The sequence below is a fragment of the Arvicanthis niloticus genome, chromosome 1 (genome assembly GCF_011762505.2).
Source record: "Arvicanthis niloticus isolate mArvNil1 chromosome 1, mArvNil1.pat.X, whole genome shotgun sequence".
In the NCBI taxonomy this organism is placed as follows: Eukaryota; Metazoa; Chordata; class Mammalia; order Rodentia; family Muridae; genus Arvicanthis; species Arvicanthis niloticus.
This window is the reverse complement of record NC_047658.1, coordinates 67732344-67753563: the sequence shown is the minus strand read 5'-3', so window position 1 is coordinate 67753563 and position 21220 is coordinate 67732344. Positions and strand designations below refer to the sequence as shown.

At 49.7% G+C, this 21220-nt stretch overlaps 1 protein-coding gene across 6 annotated transcripts; it reads left to right on the top strand.

Moving 5' to 3' along the window:
* The first annotated feature begins 7971 nt into the window (after nt 1-7971).
* Nucleotides 7972-19278, top strand: Tsku (tsukushi, small leucine rich proteoglycan). Of its 6 annotated transcripts, none has more exons than XM_034521649.2 (2): nt 7972-8127; nt 16810-19278. In XM_034521649.2, the coding sequence occupies exon 2, from the start codon at nt 16818-16820 to the stop codon at nt 17880-17882; it is 1065 nt and encodes a 354-aa protein (XP_034377540.1). In that variant the 5' UTR covers nt 7972-8127; nt 16810-16817; the 3' UTR covers nt 17883-19278. The 6 variants fall into 6 exon arrangements, with proteins under 6 accessions (XP_034377540.1, XP_034377548.1, XP_076794511.1 ...); XM_034521657.2 differs by having other exon boundaries at nt 8025-8127; nt 16798-19278; XM_076938396.1 differs by having other exon boundaries at nt 8081-8210.
* Nucleotides 19279-21220: the final 1942 nt, after the last annotated feature.

Here is a 21220-nt window from a genome sequence, read left to right as displayed (position 1 = left end):
ATTGAAGTCCAGTAACTAGGTATTGCTATTCTATTGAAGTCCAGTAACTAGGAATTACTATTCTATTGAAGTCCTCTAAGCTAATCTAGCTACCTCCCAGAGATACTTGCATTTTAGCATTTGTCTTCAAATGTGTTTTCCAAGGATGTCTCCTCTTGCCATCCTCATAGCTGACTCTCTTCTTCCTCTCTTTCTCTCCCTCCTCCCCTGGCTGTGGAAGTCCTGCTCTATTCTCTCTATTGCCTAGCTCACTATTGGCTTTTTCAGCTTTTATTGACAAGGCAGAAAATAAATGATGAGCACTGTTTATACAAACTTGAGAAAAGAGATTCTTAGAATAAACTGTACAATGCTGAGTCCAGATTGCAGCAAGATGTGAGGGCACATTTGAATAATGCAAAGATAAAGTCTATACTGTGCACAATCGCATTAGGCTTACACTAGAGAGCAGAGAAGACTGTTTCTTGCAGGCTAAGACAAGCTGGAGTCAGATAGCTATTCTATTGACCCTTTCCAAGGCCATAGGATTCCCAATCCCTGGGGCTGTAAAAAGGACACCCATACAATGGAGCAAACCAGTGATTGACATGTTACCTTGTTCAGCCCTTCATCAGCCTCTTTTACAGTGGCAGAAACTGAGTCCTAGACGCTGGGGAACCTGCCTAAGCTCCTGTCAGCCTCTCCTTTATAATAGTTCAGAAATAGACCCAAAGCCTGTGAAAGGGTGACCCTTCCCATTAGATAGTGAACCTTCATGAAGGTGAGGAAAATATGGAGAGAAAGCCATGACCCAGACACTATAGAAAAGGAGCAGGTCCCTAACAGGGGGCATCTAGAGCCTATGACTCCAGTTAGTGTCTCCCCAAAGGAAACTTTTGCAGCCAAACTATGAGAATCAAAATTAACTGTGACCTGGTACCAAACTGCTATTGTGTAAACCCAGCCTCTGCCCAGGATGGCACCTCAAACATCCAGGACCTTCCTCTTTTACGTGATAGGCTACAGGGTGAGTCATGCTAATGAAAAAGGGGGCAGTGCCAGAGAATAGCCCCCACTTCCATAGCCACCCAGCAGGTGGTTCTGTCACTGCCTTGGCCTACTGAGCCATTGCACTGCACTCCAATAGCCTACGGGTGTCCTACTCCAAATACTTTCACCAACCTGCCAATCATCCCTGTCCCCATTTGGTAGTCTTTTCTGGTTGTTATACAGAACAGTGGTTTTCAGCCTGTGGGCTGCAACACTGATCATGTAAATCATATTTACATTATGATTCAAAATAGCAAAATTACAGTTATGAAGTAGCAATGAAAATAATGTTATGGTTGAAAGTCACCATAACATGAGGAACTTTATTAAAGGGTGGCAGCGTCAGGAAGATTGGGAAGCTGTTATAGAGTTTCAGGACACTTGAAGGATTCTGACCCAGGTGTAACTAGAAGTCTCCCTACTCAAGCACATTCTTGCCACTGTCATGAGAGAGAAACAGCCTCCTCTGGGAAATGTCTCTTTCTGTTTACCACCATGCTACTACTGTATGGAGAGCTGAGGGAACTAGTTCTCCTGGGAACCTTCTCTTTCAGCCCCAGGACTCTCCACTGAGGCTCAAGGCTGAGGTAACTCTCCTGTGGAGTCTAAAGGTCTCTCTTTTCACACTCATTCCTACAGAGGTGAGGAACTGGGCCTCTCTAACAGACCTTGGAAAGCGTCCCCTATCTTGGCGACTGTGTCTCTGGCCAAGGCAAGTCTTTGATGAGATCTGAAGGTCTGGGACAGCATGTGGGAGAGGACTGTTTTCTTTCTCTTTGTTCAGGCCCTGTTCCTGGTGCAGACTGCACAGCGACATCCACTGAGCTGTGCTCATGCCAGGGGATGCTCTCCCACATCCTGCAATGTGGCCTTCCCTTCTCTCCTGGCCAGCCTTCCTGAGACTTGATTTCATCTTTCTGAGAACATCCTTGCAGCAGTTACCAAACAGATAAATCTCACTTTCTGAACCTTGCCTAAAGTTCTTGCCTGTTAACTGTTGGCCTTAACCCCAAGGGAGTCTTTTAAAAAGGATATCCTTTTATTATTATTATTAAAGTATCACCTCCAGTTCTTGACAAATAGCATGATGGTTTAAAAGAAATGGACCCCCAGATGCTCACATATTTGGATGTTTGGTCCCCAGTTGGTAGAGTTGCTTGGGATAGCTGGTTAGGCTCTAAACCTCGTATCATTTCCAGTTAACTGCGCCAGTGTCATGTCTGATGCCATGCTCCCCATCATAATGGTCATGGACTTTAACATTCTGAACTGTGAGCCCAGATTTAAAGTTTCTTTTATAAGTTGTCTTGGTCATAGTGTTTTGTCACAGTACTAGATAAGCAACTAAGACAGATATCTCACTAGGAAGACCCTTCTAAAGAGCTATGTGTCCCCCTTATTTGAGAACAGTACCATGAGTTCCCTTACAAAGGTCTAGAGGGCCCTTTCCTTTAGAGGTATGTCTCAGCTTATTTAACTAGGGTCATCCACCCTTGTCTCAACATGAGGCAGGAACCTTCTATCTTGTCTCATTCTTCCCTGGGATGTATTATAAAGAGTGAGGTAAATAAAATCCCCAGATCCTAAAAAAAGAAAGAGAGAGAGAGAGAGAGAGAGAGAGAGAGAGAGAGAGAGAGAGAGATCCTGTGTTCTTTTGTAATGTGGCTTGGCTGCAGTGCACACTCTGAGACCAGCAAAAGTGACCCATATGTGACACTTCACCACAATACTCTTCTTAGCCTGTTCTGTCATAATGTTCTAGGTGGATACACACACACACACACACACACACACCCTATATATATCCTACATATATCCTATATATGTGTGTGTATCCTACATAGATCCAAGCTTTCATGTTCCTTTCTTTATATATAAATCCGTAAAAAAAAAAAAAAAAAAAAAAAAAATCCTGCCACACGTATTTAGACAGATTACCAGGGCCCTCAGACGGCCAAGACACCCATCCTGGATAGCCTTCCTTCATCCCACCTTATCCTATCAACCACTCCCTCAGTCCATTTTTCCAAAGGGCTTCAGCTAGCTGTTCTTCCACACCCAGAGGGCTCGGATAGCCTCGCCCCTTCACACACCCCATCAAGAAAGAATTCTAAAGATTTGATGTGTTCTGCTGCTGCTTCAGGAAGCCTATATCCCCTCCATGAGATAGCCTACACCGTCAAGGTCTGTGCCTCCTCTCTGTACCTGACCTTGGCCAGACAGAAACCAAAGTGGGCTCTTTTAGCCAAGACCTCTCTAGTTGCATTAAAGCATTTCAGATCTTCTCTATCTGGAGAGGCATCTCCTCTGACGGAACCTGGCAGAATATATGCATTCTTTTTACTACCTGCTGTTCATATGAGGAAAAGATCTGTATGTGGTTACTGGCTGAGTGATGGGCTTATGAGACCTGCATCTGAATCCCATGGGAAGCCTCTCCTGTGGAAGATGTACTTCCCTAAACAGGCCTGGGAGGAACCTTAGGAGAAGGATCCAGGTAAGGAGAACCATAGCTACATGTTTACATTGGTTAACCAGTAGTGATAAAGCCTGCTGATTATACCAAGTGACACTAACTCCAGACTGCCTGAAGCTATGTATAAGTCCTATAATGGGAACCAGAGGGTCCTGAAGGCCTTGTCACTTCTCGATCTATTTCATAGTTAATCCACCCCAGGTATCAAACGGAACCTTCAAAAGCTGGACAAGAACCTGAAATCTCTTTCCACACTTTTCTTCAAAGCATTTGATAACTGGGAGGAAGATTCAAGACTATGCCAGGGCAGCTCTAGGTGCGTCCACCACAATACAAATGGTTTAAAGCTTCATCTATATCCCTTCTGACCTGCATGGGGAGATCAAGTTCAAGTAATACCCCTCCCCTTCTCTGTAGTTACTCTCATTGAGTTAGCCAGGACACTTCAGTCAAGACTGTCAAAACTGGCCTGTGTCCACTTTGCATAAAGAAGGGACATTGTATCCAGGACTGCCTCTCTCTGAAAAGGGAGGGTTACCTCAATACCCAAAGTCCTAGAGATACTATGGCAGGGGAATGGAAGTTATCACTGAGTCTATTTTTGGACTTCGAGGGAGGAGGACTGGCTTGACTCACAGACTGTCTGTATATAGACTCCTATATATTTTTTTCCCTCTATGGAAGAGCCTTGGGTGACTGTGGATGTGGCAGGAACTACAATTAATTTCTTAATCAATATGAAAGCCACTGCTAAATAACTTCCTTTTTTGTCTTTGATACTCCTTATTGAAATTGGTGGGTGATTCTTTCAGAGCTAAGCCACACCACACCCCCTCTAAAATGTTTCTTAGAAAAATTTATATTTTACACACTCAGTATTACTGAAATGCCTACTACACTCTTTGGGAGAGGCTCAACATTCCCATTAGCTCTCCCCTGCCCCTCCTACCCACGCACATCATTAGAGACCTTCTATTTCCCCCAAATTTCCTCTGAGGGCTGTTTCTCTCTCCCTGGATGATCATTGTGCACAACCTCTACAAAAATGCTTTCTTTCCAACTCCTTTCCCAGGCACTCTTCCCCCAAGCCAGAAGTCCAAAGATATCCATACCTCTTATTTATAAGTGTTTGGTCACCAGTGTACTCTGTCCCTGTAACTTCGCTTGTGACATGTCCATACTGGTAGTCAGAAGGCCTTATAACATGTACTGGTTAGTGCAAGGCCTTAGAGTCATCAACAAGACTCTGGTCTCTATATGCTGTTGTACCAAACCCCTATATTCTCTTAGGACAAATTCCCACAGGGAATTCCTGCTGCTCTCCTTCTTCCCAGCTATCCCCCCTTTTTATTATTATTTTTTTTTATGAGTTTCTTAGTTAGGATTTTATTGCTGTGAAGAAACACCATGACCACTGCAACTCTTAGGAAAAAAAAAACATTTTATTGGGGCTGACTTATAGTTTCAGAGATTTAGTCAATTATTATCATGGCAGGAAACATGGCAGCATGTAGGCAGACATGGAGAAGGAGTTCTATATCTTGATTCAGTGGCAGTGAAAGGAGACTCTACCACACTAGGCATAGCTTGAGCATAGGAGACCTCAAAGCCCACTTCCATAGTGACACACTTCCTCCAACAAGGCCACACCTACTCTAACAAAGCCACACTCCCTTCAGGCTAAGCATTCAAACACATGAGTCTATGGAGCCGTTCTTATTCAAACCACCACAGTGAGCCAATGGGTTTAATAAAGGCTACTTATGGTGGGAGGGGCAAAAATGAAAGGTTATTCACAGGAACATGAGCAGTTACCTCCACTGGCTGTATAAACAGCCTTTCCCATTGAGACTAAAGACTACAGAGGGCCCAACAGTGCTTGAACACAGAATCTTTCACTTTGGTCTCCCTTTCTCTCTATGGTCAGATTAATAGCTCAGCTTTCACTCAAACAAACAACAAAATGAACAAATAAAAAGAACAACCAAGGGATCCGAGAGGCCCTTCAGATAAAGTGTCACTTGTACACTGTATACATACAATCAGCAGGAAAGGCAGAGGGGGCAAAGAGGCTCCTTAGTAATTTAATACAAAAAAACTCAACAGTCCTGGCTAACTCTCCCCTCAGTAGCATTCCTAAGGTCTTCTATCACTCCTGAACAGAGATGTCTCAAGCCTATGTCATGTCCCATGTAGAGGCCATTTCTTCAGATAGATCTTTTATTAGGTCCTGAAACTCATTATCTTGCCCAGTATGTTATATCTCAGGAAACAGCCATCAAGACCTCTAATGATCATCAAGAACATTAGAGCCCTAAACCAGACTTTTTCCTACCAAGTGAACATGGCTATTCAAAATTAACCTCGATGGAAGACCACAGAGCTCCTCTCTCTAGTCAGCATCCTCTGGGAATCGAACACTGACCAATCAGAAAGAACCATTATCATTTGTATGGTGGGACTGTGTGATGGGAATTGCATGATGGGAGCTGCATGGTGGAAATTGCATGATGGGAACTGCATGATGGGAGCTGCATGGTGGGAATTACATGATGTTAACTGCATGGTGGGAACTGCATGGTGGGAATTGCATGGTGAGACTTGCATAGTGGGAACTGCATGGTGGGAACTGCATGGTGGGAATTGCATGGTGAGACTTGCATAGTGGAAACTGCATGATGGTTCATCCTAATTGAAGAGGATAGTGGGCTGCTGAGATGACACAGTGAGTAAAAGAATTTTCCTTTAATACTGGTGACCTGAGTTCCATTCCCAGAATTCACAAAAGGGGTGGAGCAGAGACTAACACCTCACAAGCTGTCCTCTGACCTCTACAAACATAGGTACATCCCCCACACCTGGAACAATGAAATAAATATAATTTTATCTTTTAAAAAACAGAAAGATGGTGGCTTCAGACAGATGGTTCTTTTTGACTCCCCACCTCCCTGAATTCTTCCAGTGTGTTCAATAAGCCTACTTTGGTTTAATGGTGAATTCTTTCACCAACCCTCCATCATTCCTCTTGTATTCCTACTTCATAAGAAGAAGAGTTCAGACTCTTTTTGAGGCTCTGAGGGAATTGGCAGTGCAGCACTAAATTCCAGCAGCCCAACTGTAAGAGCGACCCTGCCCATTTGGATGAGGCCACAGTGAAAAGATCCCCCAATGACCTAGTCCCAAGAATTCTTCCCCACCCCCCTTTTGGCTGTTCTCTATCTAGAGCTAGGCTGTCTTCACATAGACAGTTATCCTGCCTCCCAGTACTAGGATAACAGGCAAGCTTATAGACAGGGACCACTGTCCCCTCTCCTCCTCAGTCAGCAGGGTTCAGCCCTGGTGAGTCCCCAGGGCTGCTCTCTGAAGCAAAGGTCTGAACAGCCACTTTCTTCTGACTGTGAGCTTGACTTTGCCAACTGGGAACTCCCCTTTCCTTAGGCAGACACACAAGCCCAAGCAAAGACTTTTGTTTTTAAATAATAAGGAAGAAAGAAATGAAAAGACTGGATGCAACAAGCCTAGGCCATGGCAGGGGAACATCACTGGACTTCCCCACCCAGGAGCCCTTTCCAAAGTGGCAAGTTCCTGGGAGGTCCAGAGCCAATACCAAACTTCCCTCTAATCCTTTACTGGAAAGTTCCTCCCTCTAGAGGTGGGCATTGTCGGGGTATGTGGGCAGAATTACCTGCAGCGGGTAATTTCTCTCTTTAATCCTGTATTTTTTTCAACCACACACATATCATATCACATATATCATATTTTACACACACACACACACACACACACACACACACACACCCGCAAATAATTTCAGCTGGAGAGGATGGAAGACTTGAGCTGCTACTACAGAGCAGTGCCCTTCTTGGAAATCCAGCCAGAAGTTGACTTTCCCTCCAGAAAAAAAAAAAAAAAAGAAAGAAAGAAAGAAAGAAAAAAGTCTGTTATGTCTGTTGCTTTCTCCCTCACTCGGTGTCTGCCAGCTTCCCTGTTTAAGCTCCTCTCTTTTCTGTTCTCTGTCTCTGCCTCTTTTTCTCAAACACACCCATTAATGACTCTAGACCTTTTTTTTAAACTTTTTTTTTTAGTGGGGTGGGGGAGAATTTGAGAAAACCCTCATCCAGCCATTCTTACCAACTAATTCTGCTTCCCTCTACACACACACACACACACACACACACACACACACACACACACACACACACACACTCCGGCGACCTCCAGATGTTCCCGACCCCGTAGCCATCTGCTGAGATTACTGGAACGCGCAACTGAAGGAAGGCGGAGGGGGCAGGGATCCGGGACGCAGGAAGCTGGGAGGGAGGCCTTGTGGAATGGGAGGGAACCGCGCACTTTTTAGACGCTCCCTAGGGTGGAACCCGTGCTCGCCCGGCGGGCGGGGGCAGGGCTGCTAAAGCGCCCCCCCCCCCAGACTTGCACTTTAACGACGCTCCCTGAGCTTCCTGGCCTGAAGCCGGTGCAGCCACTGGGTGCCGAGCAAGGGGAGCCCGGCGGCGGGCGGGGACGTGGGGCGGGACGTGCGGCGCCGAGAAAAGCGCCGGCCCGCCGGCCAACGCCGGGTCGCCTAGGTGAGCGTGCCGAGGCGACAGCTGCGGACCTGCCAGGTGGGTGCTATCCCGAGGAGCGGTGAGATCGGCGCGCATTTGGAGGTTTGGAGCCCCAGACTCCAACCTCACCGCCCCATCCTGTGAGCAGGCCGGCGCGAGGGGCGGGTCCGGGTCCTGCCGAGGCCCCTCAACTTTTCCGGGACACCGAGCCACAGCAGCGCAGAGTCGGGGGAGCAGGGGTGAGGGCTTTCAGGAGACAAAGGCTCTGCCTGGGGGCCGTGGGCGTGGGCCAGCGCCTCCAGGGTCTTTGTAAGAACACGTGCATCTCGCGGTAGTGGGTCTTTTGTGGATTTGGGTTCGGAAGCTAGCATCTGCCTGTGCCTTTGTGTGTGCGTGGCTTTGCACGGCTATCTCGCTCCGGTGTCCCCGTTTTGCAGCCTTGCGTTTGGTTGTGGGGACCGGTGGGCGCTCCTAGTGTCCGTATACGTGGTCTATGCTTGCCGACGTGTCTGGTTGAATATCCGTAGGGTATGTGCGCACTGAGAGCCTAAAGCTGCCCCGACTCTCTGTTCCCTTGCTGTCCATCGGATTCCCCCTACTTGGCTTCAAACTTTTCTCTGGGTTCCTCCGGCAACGCCTGTTGGCAGCCCTTCTCTCTCTCACCTCCGGAGGTCCTTTGAGCCGCGAAAGGATGGGATGGATTTGGTGGGTTGGGGGGTGATCGGCAGTGCTTGGCGACTGGCCCGGGCGAGGACTGGGCGGAGCGTGCCGTGCCGGACACCCTCACAGGACCCCAGTGGGAGAAAGGAGGGGACACCGCTGGTCTGGGCTCCGGCCTGAGGCTGGAGACCCGGGAGAAGCGCACTGTTGGCAGTAGTCTGCTCTGCGCCCCTGGGACAGAGTGAGTGTGGACTGAGTGAGATCTGTCTGCTTGGTGGAGAGACTTGCTTGGCTTTGAGTTCCGCACTGCATTTAACCGAACTCCAGAGTGAGGGGACGAACCTTCCCATCAAGTAGGTGAGAAAGGCCAGTTTGCCTGCATTCGGCCTGCTCGTGGCCCCTAGCCCTGGTTGGGTTGTGATGAGAAGGGGCCTTCCACACACTAGTTTCCAAAGGGACGGCCAATGGCCCACGTAGGGCACGGGCGTGTTGCTGAGCCCCGTTGAGATTCGGTCACTGTTGTGGATGAAGTGAGAACTCTACGCCGCGGGAGCGGAGCGCACAGTGGCGGTAACCAGCGTGGCGAGCTTAGCTGAAAGCGGCTCCCGCCCACACTTGGCCGGGCCCTGAGGTGACTCAAACTTTGATCCTTTCTTGTTCCATGCTAGCCTTTTGGATAAGTCTAGACTTGCAAAGCCCCCAGAGTGGGAGGGGCTCCATCCTGTCCGAGCTTTTGATCCTGAGTGGCAAAGATAAGTCAAACACTTTTTTTCCCAACCCTCCATCCCAATCTTTAACGAAGAACTTTGGTCAGTACTGCCCTGGGGGTGGGGGGAGGAAACAAACTTGGGAAAGGCAACGATGCCACTTTCCTTTTTGTTTCTAGTTCTTCCTTATGAAAGAGGGAGTGTAGTTGGTCTCTGTACTCTCTCGACTCTCCTGATTACCAGAGTCTCGGAGCCTGTAAACAATTGTGTTCCCAGGCATTAATTTGTTTCTAGGAAAGCTGGAATGCACCAGCCTGGAGTTGTAGAGTCCACAGGGCTTCCGCCTACCTTCTTCCACTGACCCATGTAAAGGCAAACGCTGGTGTTGCTTATCTTTTAAATGACAGACTGGGCAAGAGATCGGATTCAGACCAGTTTTCTTTTTGGTCGTAATTTCTGGCTCAGTGCAGAGAGAATGTCCGTGATTGTGTTCATCATCCTTTCTCAGGGCTCTGAGCCTGGGAATTGGGGATATTTCCTGAAGACAGCTGGGTCCACCCCGGAAGTTCCCTACCAAGGCTAGTGCTAAGACAGACGGGTTCCATAGGAGCAGACCTGGCTGAGCAGGTGACAACTCTACTCCGGGGTTTGAAGTTTTCCAATAGCAGAGGTTGGAAAGGCCTGGCACAATACATGCAGGGCTCTGTGTGTTCTGAAAACAGCACCCGGGTACTTGTCTTCATGTCAGGGTGCAAGGTTGGGTGTTGGGGAGTAGGAGTTATCCAAAGGCTGGGAGGGAAGGCAGATCACTCAGCATCAACTTGATCTCCAGTTTGAGCCTGTGTGCAGAGGAAACAGGACCAGGGGGAAGGGTGTTTGATCATTCTTTCCTCTGGTCTTTGGATGGTGCTGGAGTCTGGGAGGCCTGTCTGAAGACAGGGTGTTGCATGTCTTCCAGTCAGGAAGTTTCATAGCCTCCTGCCTCTGTGACCTGGCACGTGTCATGTCACCTGTCTGATTCTCAGGCTCCTTCGAAGGGAGATTTTGATTATTGTTTCACTGATGTGTTGTGACTGGTAAATAGCATAACAAATTACTACATGTGCTAATAAATTGAGATGTAGTTTCAGGGTGTCTGGTTACATACATTGTGTGAATACAAGCAGAGGCAAAAATAGCATGAACCCCAATCTTAAACCTGGTTTTACCACTTAGCCAAACCCTGAGTTCCAGGAAGCACCCAAGCAGAAGGAGGCCTCTCTATCCCTGTCATTTCACTCCTCTAGTTTCTGCCCCTGCCATGCTAAGTGCTAGAGAGGAGCTGGGGACATCCTTAGACAGCCATAGCCCAGGGGCCTTTCAGGGGATGAAAGCCAGGTTAGGCTGAGAAGGCCTCCCAGAATAGGTAGCTTTTGAATCAAACAAGTGGGAATTTGTAGAAGACAAAGGTGGGGGGTTAGGGGAAAGGCTTTGCCATCTTTGTCAAAAGAAATAGCCTGTGCAAAGAAAGAGGTCCCTGGGGAGTGACAGGCATCCAGCCTGAGAGGCTGTCTTTGTGGAATTGGTTTTAGATGGGGCACCGAGGTGGGGGCTGGATGTTCAGTTGGAGGCCATACTCTGGTGCCCAGCGTGGCACTTGTTTAGAGGTGGAGGCTAGAGGCCAGAGGGGTACAGAGTTCTCCCAAGTATGACCTACGCAGGGTGAGGTGCCTGCCCAGTTTGAGGAAGAGGACAGATAGTGACCTACCTGTCCAGGAGTGACTGCTGATTTGGTGCCAGTTTCTCATTCGGCCATAGGTGACACCCCCTGCTTCAGCTTTCTCTGGCCTCTGTAACCTTCCTGGACCCCAAGGAAACTTGCTCAGGGCCCTGGATGGAACAATGAGAGAATCCAAGTCATCCAGGAATAACTTCTGTGTTCTCATCCATCTGGTGTGTCTTAGCATACCTTTCCTGGCCCTGAAGTCACCCACAGAGGCAAGACTGAACACTCACTGAGACCCTCTGGGGCCAGCTTAGACTGAGTCCTTGCTTTCTGTAAGTAATCCATCCAGGGCCCTGCTGGGAGCAGCACTAGTTGCTCTCCATGTCACAAGACCCAGGCCAGGACCTCACAGTCACATGGAATCCTGTAAGGTTGGTACCCAGTCTTCAGATCCCCTTTCTTCTGCCCCATGCAGCCCCTCCTGGTGTTCTCAAGTGCTGCTTCAGATCAGTGGAAACTTGTCAATTTCCCCAAAGATCAGCTGGAAGGAGAAAATAGCATTTGGGACCTTGTCTATCACCCCATGGGTGACATTTTTTTGGGTGGGAGGGTGCTGAAGTTCCAGGCCAGGTGGTAGATTCAGAATACCTGGATCCAGCCTTTGTCTTGTCAGAGTCCATGTGACTCTGGACAAGTCACTGAACCTCTCTGGACTCTTTAGACAGCCGTAAGACAAGTGAAATGCTTTCAAACTTCCTGGTTTCACAGGGTGGTCAAACATAGTTGCTGAGGATACATGGGACAGGCTGAAGTGTCCTTTGGTGACATCGTCGCCTTCTATGTGCCTGATATGTCTTTTAGGCGTTTTTGTTTGCTTGCTTGCTTCTTTGTTTTGAAACAGGGTCTTACTATATAGCCCCAGCTGCTCTGGAACTGGTTATGTGAACCAGGCCGGCCCCAAACTCACTGAGATCTTCCCACCCCTCTAAGGTACTGGGATTAAAGGCATGTACCACCAAACCCCAGCCAATAATACCTGGTATATATTAATATAGTATCTGGTCCAGGGGTAAAAAAATAAAAAAAACCTAACCCCCCTCTCTGCCCACAGAGGACGACTAGGTAAACATGTCAGTACAACCCAGCATTAGCAGCTCTAAGCAGCTGTCCACACTGCCCATTTGCAAGTTGAGGCTAGTTGTGGGTTTGAAGCTAACATGTCTGGGTCTGGTTCCTGTTTTCTCTATTACCTGACCAAACAGCATGCTGCTGTTTGCCTGTGCGACACGGATAATAAGCAGCACTGTGAAGGACCGCAGCCGAGCGAGAGTCACACATGTGGGGAGCCCATGTGCTTGCAGTATCGATTCTGTAGAGAAAGCTAAGCCTGGAGGCTCCCAGTATGTCCCCCAAATTCTAATTCCTGAAGCTTCTTGGTCAGGGGGCAGGACACTTAGGGAATTTCTCCCTGGGGATTTCATGACCATCCTTATTGACTGAGCCGGGTGAGGTGCAAGGCTGCCTGGGGTATAGGCACTGTTGGTTGATAGGAAGCCCTGTCCTAGGTAGGTGCTAGGCACTGAACCAACCTGCAACTAGCCCCTTACCCATTTAGCTTCTGTCCCTGAGGTTTCCTGTTGAAGTTGTTAATAAAAGGCTAGAAAGTTCTATGGGTCAGAAGTGCTGTGGTGTACCAGGGCTTGGCAAGCAGGCCCAGAAGGAGCCTGGACTTCAACCTCTAACTCAACCTCAGAGAGGTGTCCACAGAAGAGGAGAGTGGTTGGACCCTCACCAGCAGATACCAACAGTGTGTCTGAGAGGTCAGTACAAACTACTATGAACCTGCTGGAGTCTGGCTCTGCAAATAGGAATCTGGCTGGGAAGGGACAGGAAGAATAAGTCACCACCTCCAGGAGAAAAGCCACCAGGGACTAAGCACTTACTGATCAGACTGCTGTATCACTACATGGTCCACAGCCTTCACTTCTTGTCCCTGCAGAGAACTCTGGGATTCTAGTAGGTGGGTGGATTCCCACCCAGTCCCAGATCCAGCAGCCAACCCCTGTGGCTTTCTTGCTGCGTCTCTGTTGCTGCCTCCCTGCCACCAGGTCTGACTTTGACCTCAGTTAGGGAAGGATATCTAGGTTAGGAAGGAGGCACTCTGTCCCAAGCTGCTGGCACCTTATGTTTGAAATGTGAATTTTCTCAGTACCCTCTGAAGGAGGCCTATTGGTAGCCTGAGGTGTGAGAGGCCAGGAGGGAGGGGTGGTGGGAGCCTGTGGAGACAGAGAGCGCTTTGTTCCACCAGGCAGGGGCAGGCGGGTATATGTGTGTGATGCAAGGACCGTGTGAGGTGGTGGGTCCCAGCTACTGGGCCTTGCTCGGCTATTACATTTCCCTTAATGCCCCTCTGGGCCTCAGTCATCCGTCATCTCCAAGGGCTCTGCAGCTCACGAGCCTGGAATTCTCTGTGTTTGTGGACAGTGTGAACAACAGCTGACTGTGTGGAAAAGCTGCTACCCAGAAGACAAAGAGGGTCCAGTCCCTAAGGAGATTCAGAGAGGGAAGGGAGAAGGGCATCTCCAACTTCCAGAGGCCTCTCTGTCTGAAGTAGTTGATCTCTGTGGTTTTACAAACAATCCCGTGGGGCAGTGATATGGCCAATTCTGTTTCATGGCAGGTTCAAGATATGATGTTGTCAAGAGAGCCCCTTAGAGCTGCCAGGCTTGTAGCATTTACACTGTTCATGCTTGGACTCATGGGCCAGCAGCCTTTTTTCTTTAGAGTCACTGGACTTGACATCCTGGGCCCTAAATAGCTCATTGCTGGCCTCACAGGACCTGCTGTCTACCAGACCAGAGCTGTGTGAAGTCTCTTGCCTTGTGTTCTGTTGATCCTTCTTTGTCTTTCATCTGCACGTCAGGCTTTGTAGGAAAGATCTCTTAACCTAGAGATCCCTTCTCCCAGATACCCGTGATGGCGTCGCCCGCCCATCTGCACCGATGGCATGTCTCTTTGCCCTTTCTCCCGAGGCAGAGGTCCCTGAATGGAGGCTGAGCAACACTAATACTGTTACACAGATGAGGAACTCAAACTACTGGACATAAACCTGTGAAAAGTCACAAGAACTTAAGCCTCCTGTGTCTAAGATGTTAGTGATGTTGCTACGGGTGAGGAGGGGGCCTAACAATCTCACGCACTCACACCCTGTAAGGCTTAGCCGCGTGCTTTGTGCTTAGTGTTTTGTTCAGCTTTAAAACTCTTTAACTCTGGGATTGGCACTAAACCCTATATTGTAAAGATGGGAAACAGAGGCTCAGAGAGGGGTGGGACTTGACTGGTGGTCACAACGGTCCAGGGCAGAGAACAGTGAAAGACCTATGGCTTCTGACTCTCCCCCTGGGACTTGTCCCAACACAGAGTTGCCTTATTGCTTTCCTGTCAGTGTCCTGGGATGTAGCGAAGCACCTCTGTCTGACATCTACCCTAGAGAGTCAGAGCAGCCCATGTTGGCTATCTGTTAGTGTCCTGGCTGAACTGGGCATGTCCCCGGTAGGGGGACATGTCTAGTCCTTAGAGCAGCTCTTCGAAGACCATCCTCCCCATTTCATCTCCCACATAGTGTCTCCAAAATATTAACAAGTGGCTCTTTGGGTCCTTTAATGGGGGATGGGACAGTTGGTCTCATTGGGCAAACTTGAGGTCTACAGGAGAGGGGCTTGTGTCACTTTCTGTTTCCCACTAGAGTTTCCCAAGTATGACAGCAGGGTATGAACAAGTATGTTCATGGCACAGTGGAGCAAGGTTCTAGTCTAGTGCATTTATCACCCAGGTTGCCTATGTGGGCCTCCACCTGCAGTCCTGTTTCCTTTATCTCGTTGTGAGGACCACTGCCGTGTTCCAGATTCTTCAGGGAAGACTATGGGCGGCTTTTCACAGATTAGGGTGCAGGGGTTTGTTGTTGTGTATGAGGATGGCAGGACAGACATTGCCGCCTTGTGCAGAGTACAGGGCTGGGGCCCAGAGGAGAGCAACATCTGGGCTGTATTTGCCCTGCTGGTTACATAAGCTAGAGCTCAGGAGAAGGCACTTGGCATCTCGTGAGCCTGAGCGCATTGTATAATCACCTCTGGGAGCCAAAGGGTGATTTTGGGGCCCTTTGTGGTGTTTATTTAAACCCCTGGCAGGGTGGGTTGGAGCAGATCAGCTTAGCTGGAGGGTGGGGTGGGGGTGGGGGTAATGAACTCTGGAAGAGTTCCCTGGGGAACAAAGGGGGGCTGGAGCAACTTAATATTTTCTTCTTGGTGCAAACATTGGAACACTCTGTCCTGCCTTGGCTGGGACCAAGCCCAGGATGCACCTGGGCCGAGTTTAATCCTCGAATTGGTCTCTACAAAAGAAAGGGGTGGGCAAAAAGGGCCCCAGGGTTGGGTAGGGGAGCAGAGCCCACCCCACTTCTCCCTGGCCCAGGACAGAGCCAGAGTGCAGATCAAGTAGCTGCCCTTTTAAAGTTTCATGCAGGGCTGGTAATGCTACCCAGCTGCTCCCCAACCCCCAGCCTAGAAGGTGGGCAGGTCCTCACCCCTCCTACTTCCCCCCTATTTTTTTCTCTGGAGGCCCATGGAAGGGAGACAGGCAGGAGGACAGGCCACCCAGATGAAGAGCCTTCTGTCTCCTGAGTGGCCACCTATCAGGGGAGGGGGCCACTTAGAGGTTCTCAGTATATAACCCCCTGGTTCTCATGTTAATACCACCCAACTCATGAATGCAAACCTTGAGTATGCCTAGTATGGACCCATGTAACCCTTAGATTTGACAGCATACATAGTGTCAGACATATGTGACGGCTTCTGTTGTAATTTCACAGAAGGACCTGAGGTCAGGGGGTGAGTGGCTTGAGTTATATGTAGCATGTGCCTATGAGGAAAGCTCCTCCTGGATTCTGCCCACTTCCCACCACACCTGCTGGAGGCAGGAGACAGAGATAGAAGAACTGAGCAGGCCTGGGTCTAATTCTGCCCTGTTTTGTGCTAGTTTGGTGGTGAGGCACTTGTTCTCTCTGGGCAAGAGAACCAGCTAAGGCAGAGGGGGAAGGGCAGCCAGACAAGGATCTATTCCACCTAGTACCACCATGCTTAGCTGTATTCATGTCTCCAACCCTTCCAAGCTCAGTTCTCTCTTAGTGAGATGGAGACATGACTCTGTCTTATAGGTGCTGGTGAGGGTTAGGGGCAGCCAACTCAGCATGTGATTTCTTTTCAGCAAAGGTGAATAAAGCCCCCAACTCCATACTTGTGCTGTGAAGTCCTCTCTGAGATACCTGGGTCTCCAGCAGCTTCTGATCTTCAGATCAGCAGTTATAGTAAAAGCAGCCAAAAGACTGTCTGGTCTAACAGACTTCACGTAAGATATCCAGGTACCCTTACTTCGGTCAGAGCAGGCCACTTGCATCTGATGCTCCTAGTGGGAGATCCACCCACCCGGCCCAGCCCTTAACCATACAGATGTGGGGACTGAGGGCAAAGAAAAATAGGGACTAGGGGTTACGAGTGTTCCAGGAGGCTAGGAGCTGTGACAGGTTCCAGCTTTGTCTCTACACATGCTCTATGTCTTATAGGCCAGGATACAAGTGGTACATCCACCCCTCACCTGTAGCTCTCTTACCAGGTGTCACCATGTTGTGCGTCCTGTTTCTGCTATTGCTGGCCATGGGCAGAGTGCAGACAACTCGGCCATGTTTCCCTGGCTGCCAGTGTGAAGAAGAGACGTTCGGCCTCTTTGACAGTTTCAGCCTGATCCGAGTGGACTGTAGCAGCCTGGGCCCCCACATTGTGCCTGTGCCCATCCCTCTGGACACAGCCCACCTGGACCTGTCTTCCAACCGGCTAGAAACCGTGAATGAGTCAGTGCTGGCAGGGCCAGGCTATACCACACTGGCTGGCCTGGATCTCAGTCACAACCTACTCACCAGCATCATGCCCACTGCTTTCTCCCGCCTGCGCTACCTGGAGTCACTTGACCTCAGCCACAATGGCCTGGCAGCCCTGCCAGCGGAGATTTTCACCAGCTCCCCCTTGAGTGATATCAACCTGAGCCATAACCGACTACGAGAGGTCTCAATATCTGCCTTCACCACCCACAGCCAGGGCCGGGCACTGCATGTGGACCTATCCCACAATCTTATCCACCGCGTGCTCCCCCATCCAGCCCGGGCCAGCCTCCCTGCACCTACCATTCAGAGCCTGAACCTGTCCTGGAACCGGCTTCGAGCGGTGCCGGATCTCCGAGACCTACCCCTGCGCTACCTGAGCCTGGATGGGAACCCTCTGACTATTTTCCACCCAGGTGCCTTCGTGGGGCTGGCAGGCCTCACCCACCTGTCACTGTCCAGCCTACAGGGTATCCTCCAGCTCCCACCCCACGGCTTCCGGGAGCTCACAGGTCTTCAGGTCCTGGACTTATCTGGCAACCCGAAGCTCAAGTGGGCAGGAGCTGAGGTATTTTCAGGCCTGGGTTTGCTGCAGGAACTAGATCTGTCAGGCTCCAGCTTGTTGCCCCTGCCTGAGATGCTGCTACATCACCTCCCTGCTTTACAAAGTGTCAGCGTAGGCCAAGATGTGCAGTGCCGGCGCCTGGTGCGGGAGGGTGCCTACCACCGTCAGCCTGGCTCCAGCCCTAAGGTAGTCCTACACTGTGGAGACACCCAGGAATCTGCTGCCAGGGGCCCATACATCTTGTGACGAATGGTGTGGCCTGAGGCCACTTGACAGACTGATGTCCTGGGCTTGCTCAGGTCCCCAATAATATTTTAATGTGCCAATGCCTACAGGCCTGAGAGTCTACAGGCCTATGTGGCCGCCATCTTGGTAAAGATGTGGGTCAAGGATAGTCTCCGTACCTGGGGCCTACCCAATAACAAAGTCTGCCCATTTGTCTCAGTGGCTCACCTCCCAGAACCATGAGCAAAGGGATCCAATGCCAAACCAGACTTTAGCCCCTTCCTGAGCCCTGCCCCAGTTGTCCCTAAGTGCCTTCCCTTTTGTCTGGACTGACTTGATCCATGATGTAAGGACTGTAGGTGAACACTGCCACTGCAAAGCTGACTCGGGTCCACTGGGCTGAAGGTCCCTCTGAGCCCAGTGTCTAGTCTTTGTTCTGGGCCCATGAGGCCTACTTTGTCCTTTTCTCATGGAATCTTGGGTAGAATCTTAATGATAGAAGGACCTAGAGAGAAAATCAAATCCACTCTCCTTGTGGGACAGATGGTAATAATGGGACTGAGAGCAGCACACTTGCTCACCTGGGGACTTGGAGGGGAGCCCAGCCTCTTGCTGAGGTTGGGGGCTGTGTACTTTCCTCTCTGTTATCCCTCCCCTCTCCTGCTGGGTACCCTGTTACCATTCATTGTCTGTGCTGTTTCTCATTGTGCCCAGCAGCAGCAACAACAAGGTCACAGAGGTGGGGACCCTAGGTCCGGTGGCCAGCTTATGGTATGAGCAAAGTCAGTCCCCCTTTTAGAGCCTCAGGAAGCTTGGAACACCTTAGTCTCAAGCCTGTCAGTTTCTTACTCTGGGATGGAAGTCCCCCAGCATCAAGACTGGAAACGTACACATTTTCCACGGTGACACCGTCTTAAGATGCTTTTCTAAGAAGTCAATTCAATTATGGCCATCTGGCTGTGGGCTCCAAGGGACTCGTGGACTTGGTGTCCACAGGCCAGAGCCCAGAGACCCATTTCACCCTCCAAGGAGTGTGGCAGAAAGGGTCTCCCATGCACATTGTGCTCACCCCCAGGGCCACATCTCAGCTCTCTAGCCCTGGATTCTTTCCTTCATCATTTTATGAGTCGTTGCCTTTTTAAAATGAACTGTCACTTTTAACCCCCACCTCTGCTGGCCGGGGGATGGAAAGGAAGATAAATGTATTTGTTCACTTTTGTAAGACTCTGTTCTGGGTGTGGGCTGGGGGGTCTTGGGAAGAAGCTGGCTATCAGTGACCATGTGGGCATTGGGGCTGGTCCCAGAGATGCTCGAAAGTCAGTGAGTGCTCTGTCTTCTCATACTAGCCCTGCCTAGCCCACACTGTGACTGGTCCTTGGTTTAATAAACACATGTAAGAGTTCTTTCCATCACTGAACTAGCATTTGCTGACAATCAATGGACTAGGATTGGAGCCACAAAGATATATTAGACCCCCACCTTGGGCAGCTTGTTCTCCCTGAAAAAGTAAAAGCCTTCCAGAATTGGGAGTGTATGACAACATATGGGAGGCAGCCACTTGGATGGACCAACCCTCTTCCTATACCCTATTCACTTCACCCCCATCCATGCCACCCCACCTCCACCCACCATCTGTCCAGCTTTAGCAGTGAGCTTGCTGGGGCCTTGCACCCTCCCCTGCCTCAGCTCAGGCTATAGCTGTGGGACTCTGTCTTTGCCCTACCTGAGCCCCTCAGCTCTTTCTCATCTAGGACAACCAGTTTTTAATGTGCTTTAGGAGTTTTCCCAGAGTCCTGCTCTAACTCTCGTCGATCAGCTTTGCCCATCATGGCATCAAGCTGCTGTGGAACGGTCACTCCTGTTTGCACACCTTCAGCACACTTCGGTGACAGCTCACTTCCAGCTTCTTGAGGGCCAAGTTGGCTTGTCAACAGGTTGGTCTGGCTAGCCAGGTTAGGGAGGTGTCTAATACCTTCTTTAACAACAATCTGTTGCTGATACCTACTCGGCGCCAGGCTCTGTGCTAAGTTGGGGTCTCTGCCATGGGGGACACAACAGGATCCCTACCCAAAGAAAAGCTCAGCCAGTGAAAGCCAGGGAGACTTTCATTACTCATGACAAGCAGACCAGAACAAGGAGGTGACACTTAGGAAAGGTCATGGGTGAAGGGTTAATGGCACAGAATCCAGAACATTCCAACAATGGGCATCCATCCAGGGAGCTGGGTATTCTTGCCAATAAGGTCACCATGGGAGATTTATCAACTAGAAATGTGGGAACTGGCGGCTGAGATGCACCAATAACATGAGAAAGTCCAAAGGGGTTCCAAAGCTTTATTGTCCATGTCGAATGTAGATGGTCTGGGTGCACCCCCCAGTTTAAGCCAGTGGGGAGCTGGCTTAAATAGGGAGGAGGAGAAGGAAGGATCTGGGAGGGAATAACTTTACTAGTTACGCCCTCTGGCCTTTAGGTAACTCATTAATATGAAAATCTCTTGAGGCTGAAGCCTGTAGTCACACCCTCTACCTGTAGTGCAGATCAAATGGAGGTCTTAGACCAGTAGTCAGGAGTCTGGAATCCAGGGGCATGGCAAGATATGTGCTGTCCCTACCCAGGCAACTGACACCTGTTGGGTCTCTGGCTATCTCAAAGCCAGTGCTCTACCGGAGACCAAATCATCCTATCATGGTCCTACATAAAAACTCTGAGCCCACAGTACCTGATCAGCTCAGAAAGAGCTGAGGTGGGAGGGTCCCAATCACTCCAGTAGGGAATAGGCAGCCCTGTATGTCAGGCAGAATAAGCTTCAAATATAAGAGTTGAGGAAGTATTGTCCTGTTACACAATAGGCCTGGGCCCTCCTGAAGCCCTGCTTGTAGAAGGAATTCTGTTTTGTTTTGAGACAAGATCTCTCTATGAAGTTCTGTCCACACATAGGAATCTTAAAAACAGGGAAAAAGCCTAAAAGGGGGGAAAATGAGAGAGAGAGAGAGAGAGAGAGAGAGAGAGAGAGAGAGAGAGAGAGAGAGAGATATCTCAGCATTCAGGCTGCGACTGGGGCAGGGGTTGGTGGTACTCATCAGAGATGCAGGATTCCTGAGGCAGAGCCAGGAGGACCATGGCTTACATGCAGGGTCTGGGATGCAAGGTTGGAGGTGAGTTTGTGCTACATTAGACCCTATCTCAAAAACAGTAACAAAGGTTAAAAAAAGGGGTTGGGGGTGGGGAGGGAAGGGATAGGGTGGGGAAGGCTTAGTTCCTGGAGCGAAGGCAAGGGCACAGACATCAGATTGAAGCCTCATCCTGTGACATGAGATGTTCAAACACTGTCAACATAGCCTCTTGCCTGCCTTAGACCT

Excerpts from the sequence above, each read along its gene's own strand:
- Tsku (XM_034521642.2), top strand. The coding sequence starts at position 12,812 with ATGGGTCAGAAGTGCTGTGGTGTACCAGGGCTTGGCAAGCAGGCCCAG. Across the intron at positions 12,963-16,809 it reads ACCAACAGTGTGTCTGAGAG|GTGTCACCATGTTGTGCGTC; the intron begins GTCAGTACAAAC and ends CTCTCTTACCAG.